The 14,379-nt window shown below is 37.3% G+C and overlaps 1 protein-coding gene across 1 annotated transcript in view; it reads left to right on the top strand.

Moving 5' to 3' along the window:
* The window catches only part of COL5A2 (collagen type V alpha 2 chain), a 161,159-nt gene that overhangs the window by 124,635 nt on the left and 22,145 nt on the right, over positions 1-14,379 (top strand). The window contains exons 24-41 of the mRNA XM_015817058.1: positions 876-929; positions 1,486-1,584; positions 1,876-1,929; positions 4,307-4,405; positions 4,489-4,542; positions 4,653-4,706; positions 5,472-5,525; positions 5,712-5,765; positions 7,163-7,207; positions 8,341-8,439; positions 10,628-10,735; positions 10,861-10,914; positions 11,404-11,457; positions 11,564-11,617; positions 12,708-12,761; positions 12,970-13,077; positions 13,170-13,223; positions 13,409-13,462. Coding sequence (XP_015672544.1) covers positions 876-929; positions 1,486-1,584; positions 1,876-1,929; positions 4,307-4,405; positions 4,489-4,542; positions 4,653-4,706; positions 5,472-5,525; positions 5,712-5,765; positions 7,163-7,207; positions 8,341-8,439; positions 10,628-10,735; positions 10,861-10,914; positions 11,404-11,457; positions 11,564-11,617; positions 12,708-12,761; positions 12,970-13,077; positions 13,170-13,223; positions 13,409-13,462 — 1,206 coding nt within the window. The remainder of the gene's footprint in view (positions 1-875; positions 930-1,485; positions 1,585-1,875; positions 1,930-4,306; positions 4,406-4,488; positions 4,543-4,652; positions 4,707-5,471; positions 5,526-5,711; positions 5,766-7,162; positions 7,208-8,340; positions 8,440-10,627; positions 10,736-10,860; positions 10,915-11,403; positions 11,458-11,563; positions 11,618-12,707; positions 12,762-12,969; positions 13,078-13,169; positions 13,224-13,408; positions 13,463-14,379) is intronic.

The following is a 14,379-nucleotide window of genomic DNA, read 5'->3' as shown; positions in this document are numbered from 1 at the left end:
TTTTTTAAAGATTTTAATAATGACACAGCCATAAATATATTTGGTTTTTAATTGGTTTTATAGGGGAAATGTTTTTTGTGTTGTTTTTTAACATGCTGTGAGCCGCCCTGAGTCCCGTGGGGAGAAGGGCGGCATAGAAGTTGGAAAAATAAATAAATAAATAAATAAATAAAAGATGTCCATCCATGGTGGCAAAACAATGGTTTGGACCTTGATTTTAGTCTCTTCAAAGGTTTCTAAGCTTTGTAGGAAAATCTTATCAGAATTTTTTGAATGGCATGTATGGCTTCAAGAATAAGGAAAAAATAGCATATCTCACCTTTCTATCTTTTTCTGTAATCATTCATCACAGGAAATAGATGTTTTTGAATAATTTGGATCCAATTATCAACTTCTTCCAATGATAGCCCAGAATCTGTTGCTATAGTTACTAACTTTTGAACTAATAGGATCTGAACTTCCTTGAGTGATTCAACTGAGTTTTTATACAGACCAAACCGCCTGATGTCGGTTTGGTCTGTATTCAGCTCAGCACTGCCCTGGTGGGCAGGCAGTATCCAGCAGCACCACTAGGAGGAGCAGCCCTTATCGCCATGCTACTGTATATTTATATATGTTTGATTATACAAATTATAATAGCCAGTTATAGATAATGATGCTGGATAAACTTAGATTTCATAAGAAATGGGCTCATCAGGATCTCTCAGATTCGGAGGGGGGGTATCTATTGGATATTGGTAATCCTTGGGCATTTTTTATTCTTTGAATGTTTTTTCTCCAACTACAATGTATTTTAAATGTAAAGGGAAGTTTAAATGTCACAAGCATGGATCATATATGTTGCTCCATGAAAAAGCATGCCTTTGTTTCCATAGGGTCCACCTGGCAACCGTGGCTTTCCGGGATCTGATGGTTTGCCAGGACCAAAGGTGAGTTAATAGGAGTATAAAGATTATTAAAATCTTTTTTAATAGTACGTATATTCGGGAAATGTAATCAAAATGGTACGTACACTCGGGAAGCGTAATCAAAAGCAAAATAGAGCATCATACAAGGAATTTAATGTCATCCCCTATTTTTTCTCCTCAGAAAGTTTCTATTTTTTAAAAAAAAAAACACTCCCAGGGGTACCTCAGCTGATGGAAGGATGCTGCCATTGGAGATTTAAGAGAGGAAATTTTGAATTTAGAAATTAGCCAAGAAACCCCTATTTGTTTATGTTGCTTTTGATTGATCTTGCTTCCTTGATGTAGCAACTCAGCCTGAAATAAATTGTTCTGTAAGAGCTGTTATTGGGTTGATCTTGCTTCCTTGATGTAGCAACTCAGCCTGAAATAAATTGTTCTGTAAGAGCTGTTATTGGGTAGCTCAGAAACTGTTTTGAAATAAAACCCAAATATCCTTGAAATCCCCTCCACCCCAACATACCCTTCTAATTATACCTGAAATGCCACTGAATGGTCTTGCTTTTGATTTCCTTTTCAGGGAGCTCAAGGGGAACGTGGTCTTGCAGGGGCTTCAGGCCCTAAAGGAAGCCAAGGAGATCCTGGCCGCATGGGTGAACCTGGTCTACCAGGTGCTAGGGTAAAGAAAGAATAATCATCCTACTCTATATATCCAGATTGAACATGTCTCTAAAAAAATGGAGAGGGGGCTATTCACATCCACAAGTCAAAACTCTTGGTTAATTTAGGAGAGTGCACTGTACAAATACTAATGTCATTTAGGTCGAAATAAATGCAGGACTGTAAATGTCAGAGACTATAAAAAAGTATAAACTTGAATACTTGTTCTTATGAATATATGTAATTTTTGGATGAAAATGGTAACCGAGTGCCAGAAATAGCATTGTTTTGTAATACGTTATTTTTACAGGGTCTGACCGGGAATCCAGGGGTCTCAGGTCCAGAAGGGAAACTTGGTCCTTTGGTAAGTAAATTGAGACATTTGTGGCAGAATTTAATTGACTTGTCTCTAGGCCTCTTTGACTAAAAATATCAAAGAAATTGAGTCTGATATTGATTCTTTTTTTTAAAAAAAACCAAAAACAAGTTTTATTGGTTTTTTGATTTTTAAAACAAAGTACTCAAGACACACCGTGGTGTTAGGGTGGTCAAACATCTGCAGACAAAACATATATACATAATTCAATCAATACATCAAATATTCCCTCTCTTTTTCCCTTAAGTAACGTATTTTATTTAAAATAATCCAATTATAGCTTAAATTTATTCAACCTAAACCTGTTTTTAAAGCTTTATAAATTTACACTACCATAATCAAAATAACTTTAAGTACAAACATTATCAGTTTGGGTATCCCTTCCAAATATATTCTAATTCCTTAATTTTATCATAGATCTTATTTATTTCTTCTTCCACTAAGGGATATTGATTCTTGATATCCTTATTCTTGCTTTCCTTCTTTATCCCTCTCAAGGATAATTTAGAGAGCAATTCTCATGAGGGTAAGAATAAAAGGGGTGTATTATCTCAGAACCCAAACTAGTGAGGGAGGACATGCGACTGGCTTTATAAAGGCATCAAGCTGGAAATTAGAAGGCCCCCCCCAATTCTAGTCTTGCCTTGGGCATGGAAGCCAATCTGGTGACTTTGGCAAGTGAAAACCACTTCCAAAAGATATCACCAATAAAACTGCAGGATGTCATCAGGATTCAAGACTCACTGGAAAGTAAAAAAAAACAAAACTAAACCACATCACGTACTTTCAGTTGAAGAATTGTTTATATGGAATATTTTCAAAAGTTAAATCTTCTTTAATAGTTACTTTGGATATAAATTTACCAAAGTGAGGTTAATGAACACTAATTAACATTTAGCTTCAGTTGCATTAACATTAAATGTTAATGTAACTAATTAACATTTAACTTTAGCTGGTAGCCATGCCCAAGATGTAATATCATTAGCTATGGGAGCAAATTAAATATAAAGAGACCCAAATTCAAATATTTTGCATCTTTGAATGCCAGAGGCAAATCCTGAGGGCATTATCAGGATAACAATGGGTGAGCAGTTCTAAATTTAAATTCCCCAATCCCTTTTATCTTTTCACTTTTTTTTGCCTTTTATGCATACATTCAAATACATGGCAAAGGGAAACTGTTACTCTGGGGCCTTGAACATCAGATTTCCAAAAGTTATTTCTTTCGGTTCCTCTTCCCCTTGTTTCAGATACATGCATACCCCGCTTGAAAAGGGTTTCTGGGTCTCTTGTTCTGTTACCCCAATAGTGTGATTCATCATATTTCACGATGCCAACAGTTTGAGTAGTTTATTCAACTCTAATGTTGATGTCATCTATGTAAGTGAAATGTTAAATTCTATATATAAATTAGAAGGTGTATAGGTCAAGTGTGGGTTCATTACAGTCCAAATATACTAGAAATAATTAATCAGTATTAGAACAATGATACCAATATTGGAATAGGAACAGTAATTTACTGAGAATACTTTTAATCCTTTTTTTAGTTCTGAGAAACACTTAAGAGTATTATTAGAATAAAAACATGTGCTGTGGAGTTACATAAATGATATCGTATATAGAGCTGAAATAATTCAAAGGACATTTCCTAGCCTTATCCTTATTTTTCTTAAAGTGGAGGGAGCGTACCAGTGTAATTAGCACTGTATTCATATAACCGCTAATGGAAATTAATTTTACAGGTAGTCCTTGACTTATGGCCACAATTGACCCCAAAATTTATGTTGTTAAGTGAGACATTTGTTAATTGAGTTTTACCCCATTTTACAACCTTTCTTGCCAACAGTTATTAAATGAATCACTGCAGTTGATAAGTTAGTAACCTGGTTGTTAAGTGAATCTGGTTTCCCTATTGACTTTGCTTGTCAGAAGGTTGCAAAAGGGGATCACATGACCTTAGGGCACTGCAACAGAGCTAAATATGAACCAGTTTCCAAACATCTAAATTTTGATCACGTGACAATGGGGATGCTGCAAAGGTCCTAACTGAAAAACGGTCATAAGTCACATTTTTCAGGTCCGTTGTAACTTTGAACAGTCACTAAATGAACTGTTGTAAATCAAGGATTACTTGTATTTGGGATTATTATCCCAGTATGTTTTACAGCCATGGACTAAGAAACATTTGAAGTATTAAGCAAGCTGACCATTTTGTGATACATATTCCCACCTTTACAATTTTATTTCCTGAAAGATCCCTCACTGATGTGTTTACATTCTGCATTGATGATTCTGCAACCAATTTTATACACAGACACAAATACACCCACACCCACACAAGATTAAATGCTTGATGTTCCCTTAGGGTGCTCCAGGAGAAGATGGTCGGCCAGGCCCTGCAGGTCCAATTGGAATTAGAGGCCAGCCAGGCAGCATGGGTCTTCCTGGACCAAAGGGGAGCAGTGTAAGTATTGTGCTTCAGAGTTTGACCATATTTACCAAGTTGTATAATATTATGAATAATATATTAATGATATATTTAAATAGGGGGATCCTGGAAAACCTGGAGAAGCAGGAAATGCTGGTGTCTCAGGGCAGAGGGTAAGTATAATTTTTTTTTGTTAGAAAGTTCTAAACCATAGCATTTATAGTGCAGGAGTTTATACCTGTATATGGCACCTTAATCATTTTTATTTATTATACCATTTTAGGGAGCACCTGGTAAAGATGGTGAAGTTGGCCCCGCTGGTCCTGTTGGGCCCCATGTAAGTTCTATCTAAGCATTTTTGTGTGAAAGAATATTATTCAAAATTAATGCTTTTGAATGGCACTGAAATCCCAACAGAATAAGAGTCCTGTGTATACTGTATATTCTTATAAATACGTGATAATTTCTTTGGTAAATTCATTTTTTTAAAGGAATGGTAGTAGGAAGAGGGAAGGGTGAGATATACTTCACGATGGGGTAGAGAACTATTGGAGGATAACACACATTGCCGAAATACAAAGGCAGAAAATTTGCTATTCAGTTGTTTTGTCAAAGAAATCTTCACTTCATCCATATGAATGGCCATATGAATGATAGCATACATATTTTAAAAATGTTAAAAAGGAACATTCCCTGCCCTCCTCTGAAATATTGAAAAAGATACACTCATTTTTCTGTTTTGAACAGAAACATAGGACATTGATGCTGACTATGCAGATGTTTTATGTTATTTGTTCTATTAACTGCTGACATGTAAAAAAAATGATTTAGAGAAAAGGAAAACCAATCCTAATCACTTGTCATAACAACTGCAGAACAAAATGAATACCTAAAATCATATGGATTCAAAAGGGAAGCTGTCTGAATAAATAAAGCAATAAGTCAAATTAACTTTTTAACTCTATGTCAATATTAGCAGCTCGTTTTATCAGCCAAACTGCAGTAAGTTTGAGGGAGCAATAGAAAAGAACAAAATCTTTCTGTTATTGCATCAAGATATGGTACCGTGTGAAATCATTTTAAAAACATTTGTTTTATATAGGGACTGGCAGGAGAAAGAGGAGAGCAAGGTCCTCCAGGTCCTACAGGCTTTCAGGTGAGTCTTTTTGAAATCAATTTTCAATATAAGCCATCTAAGGGCTAATGACCACCATGTTTTTGGATTACTTAAGGAATTATTCTTAGTGCTCGAATTAAAATACCACCAGAGCAGTATTTTCAACATACGGTCCAAGAGATATGCTGACCACATATGATTTGTTTTTGGTTTATTTCCTTGTAGGGTTTACCCGGTACCCCAGGCCCTCCAGGAGAAGGGGGAAAACCAGGTGATCAGGTAACTGTTTTATAATGGTTTTGCTTGGTTGATTAATTTTGCCTATTTTTAACTAATTCAATCCTATAATTGTTTTTAGCACTTTTAACATTGTATTATAGTGTAAGCCAGCCAAAGTCACTGTATTAGTAAGATGGGCAGCATAGAAATGGAATATATAAAATAAATAAATATTTCTACAGCTGTTTTTTCCCCCCTCAGAAGTTTTGATGCTTTTGAGAGAATGTATATTGTCATGGGGGTGGGGGATGGGATGTCAAATGTATACAATATGTATTAAACTTGTCCCGATTAATGGGGAAAAGTAGAAAATGTAATTAAAAATCTGAAATATCATATCCTTCCTTCCTTCCTTCCTTCCTTCCCACAGTGGAAATGTCAAGTAAAAGACATTTTTGTTGGTCTTTTTAATTTAGTTACTTAACTTGGTACCAAGGCATGCCAGGTGCTGAATTCATCTGGTTGTAGGAATAAAGGAAGAAGATATTTCAGCAACCAAGAGCGAAACCCCAGAATCCCAATGTAGTAATCACCATGAGGCGCTTGCTTCCTGTGTAGCTGTTCCTAGATATAGCTGAGGTGCAAGTGGGGAGTGTTTGTGGTTCAGCTTCTTGCACATAAAAATTTTAGGCCTCTCCCTCTTCTCTAGAAAGACATGCTTGGGACATTGTGGGCCTTTGGATGTCTAGGACATCTGGGCAACAAGAAATGTCTCAGTCATCTCAGGAACTCTCCTCTTTAATTCTTTGACAGTATGGAAGAACATTAGCTAGATACTGATCTAGCAATGCCCTGCCTCCTTAACCTCCCTTACATACCTTGCTCAGCTTTTCTTTTCTTTTTAAGACTGAAGTCATAGCACATTTTCCAGGGAGAAGCTCCCATTGCACTGGGAACTTTTATTAATGGGGACATTAATAAATATATGTCAGTAACATGGATCCCCTCTTTCATAATTTGTTGCTTGGCTTTTTAAGTGACACATGCACAGTACCAACAAAGCCTAATCTTGTCTGTCTGTCTGTCTGTCTGTCTGTCTGTCTGTCTATCTATCTATCATCAGAGTACTTTTGAGCTATTACACTTAGTCACTTCTCTTGCTGATTTTGTGCTGTAATTTTGGAAGGTCTGTGATTTTACCTTTCTTTCTCTACCCATTGCAATTCCTTATCCTAAGTAAGGGATAACTGTTTGCAAGTTGCCAGTGTAGTTGGTCTTATACAGTATTCATGAAGAGGAACAGGGTGAGAAGAACCTTCAGCTTATTATATTTGGCATCGTTGCTATATTTTTTCAATCACCAATAAGGAGTCCCTAATACTCTCCCCCCCCCCCTCTCTTCTTCTTTCTGTAGGTAGTTAGCAATAATCTTTCTTTCTTTTTAATAATTGTCTTAGGGTGTTCCTGGTGATTCCGGAGCTCTAGGTCACTTAGGTCCAAGGGTAAGTTTGATTTCTTAATGATGACTTTTTCAGAGCAAATTTTCAGAGTATTTTTAAAATTAATTTTAGAAGAAAAGCAATCATGCATATTATAATAGTGAGTTGCAGAAATCCCTAAAGGGCAAGTTGTATATATTACAGCTTGAATTCATTATAATATACACATTCTCCCCAGTGCTCTGATAGGAAGAAGAAGAAAAAAGTCCCTGTGCAATGTTAGATTGTGCAGGCTTTGAGTCCATTTGTCCGAATTATTTTGAATCTTTGATTTTTCATTCCAGTGGGACTCTATTTTATCTCAGATTCTAGAACCTCTTGTGTTAGCAGTTTGTTTCTGTTTATTATTCAGTATGCTTAGCTTATACCAATAACACTTAGACTTATATACCACTTCAGAGAGCTTTACAGCCCTTTCTAAGTGGTTTACAGAGCCAGCAAATTGCCCTCAACAATCTGGGTCCTCATTTTACTGACCTAGGAAGGGTGAAAGGCTGAGTCAATCTTGAGCCAGTGAGAATCGAACTCCTGGCAGTGAGCAGTGAGTCAGCCTGCAATACTTCATTCTAACCACTGCGCCAGCACGCTTTAGTGCTTTACATATTTCAGTGCTGTGTACATCGCATTGCATATGTAATTTTTAGGTGCTTGCCATTTAGGTATTAGTTTGATGCAGACCCACTTAGCTCCAGAGATGAAAGTTCATCAGAGGACACCCCAGCAGTATCTACAACCATGTGATATGTTGCAGTTTTAATGAGTAACAACACCTATAAAACCTATAGCAATTAAGAGAAACTATTAGGTTTATATGATATGTGAGATCATTGTACAAAAATCTGCAAAGATAGCATCTCCAGGCAACCTGCTGCTCTCCAGTATTTTGATCCATAACTGGGTGAATTCAAGTTGAAATTCAAAATATATAAAGGCCATCAGATCGCTATCCCTTAAAGAGGAAGGGCAGTTTTTAATATTCTGTAAAAAAAAAATATTGCCAATGTCAGCAGGTTCATCTTTTAACTTTTTTTTATAGAATTCATTTCTAATATATATGGAATGAGTAATCTCTTTTTTGATGGAAGCATCATCTATTACATTTAAAAGCACTAAATTATTTTAAATGCTATTTCCAGGGAGAGCGTGGCCATCCCGGTGAAAGAGGAAACCCAGGATCACCTGGCCTTCAGGGGGAAAAGGGAATGGCTGGTGGTCAAGGTCCTGATGGTCCAAAGGTAAGCAGCGTCCATATACAGTATACTATAAGTGGGTATGCATATCTGCACGCACCATTTGTCTCCATATAGAGAGAGTGGATGATGCAGAAGAATGCTTAAAGTAGTGTTCATCTAATCAAGTAGTAAAACAGAGGTATGGACATTCTTAAAATGAGCTTGACTTTTGACAACTGATTCCATGAAGGTGGTTTTGTTTTTTTTTGACAATGTTACAAAAGTTGTTTGCCATTGTCTTTCTCTGGAATGTTTTCTACCTTCTGAGACTAGCCAACAAATCTGGAATTTCTAGGTGGATGCCCATACAAGGAACAAATCAGTAGTTATAATAAATCAATTTTGTACAGGTTACGGCTCTTGTGGACCTCATTAACTTTATTTTAGGCTGGTTGACATGTTCCTTTTAACATATATACAGTACAAAATAGTACTTAGCGTATGTGTAGATCCAGGGCTTTTTTTTCTCATAGAATGCCCAGAACGGAGTTCCGGCACCTTTTTTGGATGGAACCTTGTAGGGTAGGCAAGGCGGGTTGTATGACGTTCCGGCACCTGTTTTTTTTTGTTTGTTTGTTTTTTTATAGAAAAAAAGCACTGTGTAGATCAAATGAATTCAGTAATCAAGCTGGGATTATGCCAAGACTGGTTTCACTCCTTTTCTCTTTGTAAAAGATTTACAAAGCAAGAAAGATCCAACTACATTCAGGCCATGCAGTTATGCTATTTAGCGGTTAAGCTCTGCTAGTCCTGGAGGAATTGTTTTAGTTTAATCATAATATGAAGCTTGCATTGCAGAAAAGAGATAAATCCAGTTGCCAGAAGGCAGAGAGGCATTGACTTTTAATTTAAAATAAATTAAGAGGAATAAAGAGAAGAATAAAGCAGAATTAGGGTTTTTTGCTTATTTACTAGTATGGAGAACATACATTAATCAGAATAGAGTTTCTCTAAAGAATATATCAATGAGATTATATAAGTGATGATGTTTTGATGTATTACAATCCTTTTCCTGTGGATTTATTTCACATAACATTTGCTCCCGATTTTATTTTGATAATAAAAGAGCTAAAATGAAGGGAAAGAGCTCACATTTATACATACCTTGACAAAAAAAACCAGGTTTGTGATTCTGAATTAGGTGAACTCACAACATTTTTTACACCTTTTAGCAGACAGATCTAATTGAGATCTCATAAAACCTATTCTGAAATAGCTCTGTTGAACAACCACATTCAGACAACAAAGCATTTGTTGATCCACAGTTTACAGTAGTGGCCAAAATTGTGGAAACCTTTTGGGAAAAGTGTACAGTAGAAATGCCTCCTTTGGTTAAGTTTCCACCAATTTTTCTTCTAATTTCTTTATAACTGTAGCCTTGTTCACTTAACAATACTATTTTACATCACTTTCTGGGCAACTAGTCAACTCTTTGCACCATTACTTTAATTTTATTACGTTTTACAAGCTCACTAAATAAAAGAACACAAAAAAACCCAACCAACTTGATAGCGATCACATAATACACTGACAAATGTCCTCCTCTCAGCTTCAATACATGACATCAATAACTGAATCTACTGTGATCTGATTGGCTCATTGCCAAAACAAGATGACACCTGATTGGCTCTCTAAACACTCATGCTCATTGGCTACAAACAGATGAAGGAAAGCTACCTGATATCAACCTAAGCATGTTGTGCTTCCTTCTTCTGGTTATTTGGCTATAACTTTTCATAGAATACAGTACAGATAATTGAACAAACTTTGTTGCATTACATTCTTGGTTAAATTATCTTTCCATTGATATATAATTTTATGGTACTACTCCCCCACCCAAAAAAAGTGGTGTTATTAGCCATCAAACCTCAAAAATATACTTTTCCCAAAAGGTTTCCACAATTTTGGCCAGTACTGTATATAACACCATTGCATTGCCATTTCTGGCTGATGAGCTGTATTTTGATGGCTCACAAGTTGAAGAAATCTGAGCTATTTTTCAATTTAGGAGAAATGTGATTCCTTATGGCACATCCTAACATGACATTCATATGTTTTAGACATGGGGAAATGCACCCACCTAGAAAATACAAGGAGGGTCGGTCCAATAGAGAGACAGAGAGGCCCACAAATTGGTTTCCTCCCTCAAAATTTTGTCCTGCCCTTTAACTTCCTTTTCATTTTGTTTCAGGGTAATCCAGGCCCCTCAGGAACATCTGGGGATCAAGGTCCTCCTGGTCTTCAGGGAATGCCTGGAGAGAGAGGCCTGGCTGGAACACCTGGCCCCAAGGGTGATCGGGTAAGCTTTTTAGAAATATCTGTGACTTCTCTTTCCTGTAGGAGGAATTTTTTGTTTTCTACACAACCTTACATCTTCATACAATTATTTGTTAAGGATTTGAGTTTGCCTTATGCTTTTTTCAGGGCAGCATAGGAGAAAAAGGAGGTGAAGGCACAGCCGGCAATGATGGGGCCAGAGTAAGTGGAAAGTCCTCTTTTTTTCTGCTAATAGTGCTGGGTCTTAATGAGAGTTTATAGCTAATAGTGCATTGCAGCATGTTTTTGCTATCAAGTGTTAGTAAACCAGAACTAATTTGTGGGAGGAGCTCATGTGCTATAAATCAGGGGTGTCAAACTGCCGGCCCGAGGTCCGGATGCGTCCCGTGGAAGCCGCACCCACCCCATTGCCGGCAATGGCAAAACAGTCCCAATACATTGCACGACATCATGTGACGTCACGAGTTTGACATGTCTGCTATAAATGCTTGGAAGGCACCAAATTCCATTCCAAATAAAGTTTTGCTCTGATTTATTAGGGTTCTTAGCTCTTACTCTAGTATATGTCTAACCTTATAAATATCAGTGGACCAGCTTGGCGTCCTTTTCTGAAGAAAGGAAAATATAAATAAGAGCTTGTACAAACCATGAAAGATTGCTTGTCTTACTGGAATTATGATTGTCTCCTAGGGACTCCCAGGTCCATTAGGCCCAAATGGCCCTGCAGGTCCGGCTGGTGAAAAGGTAAAACAGTTAGTGGAACTATCAACTATGCGGGGGGTTTATTATGTTATAGTATAACCCTTCAGGACTATGTATGATAATATCTCATAGACTTTTTTAATTTAAGGGTGAACCTGGTCCTCGAGGTTTAGTTGGCCCTGCCGGCTCTCGTGGAAATCCTGTAAGTAAAGAATCTTATTGTCTGTATTTTGATAAGTTGGATATTGGTATTGTTATGCATAATGGCAATTTTTTTCACTGCTTTTTCTATTTTCCACTCATTCTTTCTCACTTTCTCTCTTCTCTTTCCATAAAACTGATAATTGAAAAAAAAAGGCTGCCTATGAATTTATAACAGAACAACCCATTTTGAATATAAGTGTATTTAAAAATTGTTGGATAGTTTGCATCAATTAAATTATATATTAAAGCATCATAATTCTACATACGATATATTCTTGGGAAGAATCAGATTTCCTGTTCTAACATTTATAGATGGTAGTGGTCATTAAAACATTTAAATATATTAAGGAGATTATATATATATATATATATATATATCTAAAATCAATAAATAAACGTGAGCACCAGGGAGTACAATAAAATAATTTAATGCTATAATACCTAATAAAAACGCCTAGCTTTCGTCGGCATCTGCCGACATCATCAGGGCTTACGATGCCAGTCAGTGGGAGAGTCCCTCTTATAGATTGGCCAGGGTATGTGCGCGACTCTTTGATCTCGTCATCGGGCCAGATGTGGCTGAGTCCCCTATAAGAGGGACTCTCCCACTGACCGGCATCGTAAGCCCTGATGATGTCGGCAGATGCCGACGAAAGCTAGGCATTTTTATTAGGTATTTTAGCATTAAATTATTTTATTGTATTTCCTGGTGCTCACGTTTATTTATTGATTTTAGATATGGATACACCCAGGGATCACATTTTTAATATAATTATATATATATATATATATATATATATATATATATATATATATATATATATATGTGTGTGTGTGTGTGTGTGTGTGTGTGTGTGTGTGTGTGTGTGTGTGTGTGTGTGTGTATGGGTGTATGTTTACTGGTGCTATTAGTTGCTTCTGCGAAACATATTCTGGAGATGTACCTAGCATATAGTCAGCTTATTTTTTACCAGAACAAATCATGAACTGCTGAAGTTACATCGTAAAAAATGGCATCTTGTGTCCTCAAATGTATATTTTTAACATTCTTTTGGAACCCATTTTCTTTCTCTCTTTTTTTCTGCTAGGGTTCCCGTGGTGAAAATGGCCCAACTGGCCCAGTGGGATTTGCTGGCCCTCAGGTGTGCAGCTTCTTTGAACTTTTGTTTTTTTTTGAACCTGTGATTTCAGAGAAGAAGGCCTTGAACTATGTTGCAACATTCTTAAACACAAGGCATATGCTGGGCCTTTTTAAAAAAATAACATTTTTATCACTTAAAAATAATATTCATAACATAAGGTTGGAATAGATAAAAGAACTGGATTGCTCATTTCTCTGAATGTTTCTAGGGTCCTGATGGTCAACCTGGTGTCAAAGGTGAACCTGGGGAGCCTGGGCAGAAAGGAGATGCTGGATCCCCAGGACCTCAAGGTCTTTCAGGATCTCATGGTCCACCAGTAAGTAAAAATCTCATTGAAATAAAACACTGCTTCCTATCATTTTGGGGGGGCAACTGAATATTAATCTTCTTTTTCTTATTCCCATTCAGGGCCCCCCTGGGGTTCATGGACTCAAAGGAGGCCGCGGTACAAAAGGACCCCCTGTAAGTTGATTGAGTAAAGTTCCTATGAGTAAAATTCTAGCTTTTATTTTGATTGGGATGTTTATCACTTTCTTAGCACCATAGTATATTTCAAACATGATGTGTAATACAATATACTATAAAGAATGTTTGTCAACATAGTACATAATGTTTGCTAGGTCCCAAGTATGTTTGTTTATTTCTAGGGTGCTACAGGTTTTCCTGGATCTGCTGGAAGAGTTGGACCCCCAGGACCTACAGTACGTTAGACATTTAATTAGATATATTACAGTAATTATTTTATTAAAAAAAACAAATATTGTAAAACAATACAAACATAGGAAAGATCAAATTATTTTTAAATATCATTTGTGTTCCATTTTGCGTTAAAATAGGCAGAGGCAGAAAATGTATTTTCCTACGACTCCCATTCATCAATGACAAAAAAGGGGGGAGGCTGGGAACTGAGATTCAGGATCATAAGTTTCCAGCCCTTGAGATAATATGTCAGTGTGTTATAGCACAGGGGTCCCCAACCTATGGGCTGTGCCCCACTACCGGGCCATGGCCTACTGTCCATCGGGCCATGGGATAGGCTAGCCAGGGCACGCACGTGTGTGCGCGCATTCAACCCCACTTGCGCTAGCGCCTGCGGCCCCATTTGCACATGCACGCAGGGCTGGTGGCAGTTAGTGCAAACGGGGCCACTAGCACCATGCGGGTGCGTGAGGCCCTGTTTGCGCGCACGTGTACAGGTGCAAATTTCCCAGCTGCTCCCTTTCCCTCTGGGCCACCAGCATGAAAAGGTTGGTGATCTCTGTTATAGCAGATTATGAATTACATGGAGAAGGTTTCTCCATTATTGCTCTGCTGGTGATCTTAACCTGTGGTCTCTGGACCCCTGGGAGGCCGTGATGTCATCACGGGGTCCATGAAGGCTTGAAGAAATGTTATGATTTAAATCTCGAGTTAAGTCTTGGTTCGTGGTCATGGTCTGTGGCCACAAAAGATATTTAAAGGGGGTCTGTGGCGAAGAAAAATTTGAGAACCACTGGACCAAGTCATTGTCCCTCACTCAGGGCAGGATTATCATAAGACTAAAAGGGTGGAAACATGAGCATCCACAGATTATTATATTTTTTTATTATATTTAAATTTATATCCCGCCCTTCTCCTT

The sequence above is a fragment of the Protobothrops mucrosquamatus genome, unplaced genomic scaffold (assembly GCF_001527695.2).
Source record: "Protobothrops mucrosquamatus isolate PMUCROS unplaced genomic scaffold, P.Mucros_1.0 scaffold_125, whole genome shotgun sequence".
NCBI classification, from domain to species: domain Eukaryota; kingdom Metazoa; phylum Chordata; class Lepidosauria; order Squamata; family Viperidae; genus Protobothrops; species Protobothrops mucrosquamatus.
The sequence above is the reverse complement of the archived record's forward strand: the minus strand, read 5'-3'. Positions and strand labels throughout refer to the sequence as shown.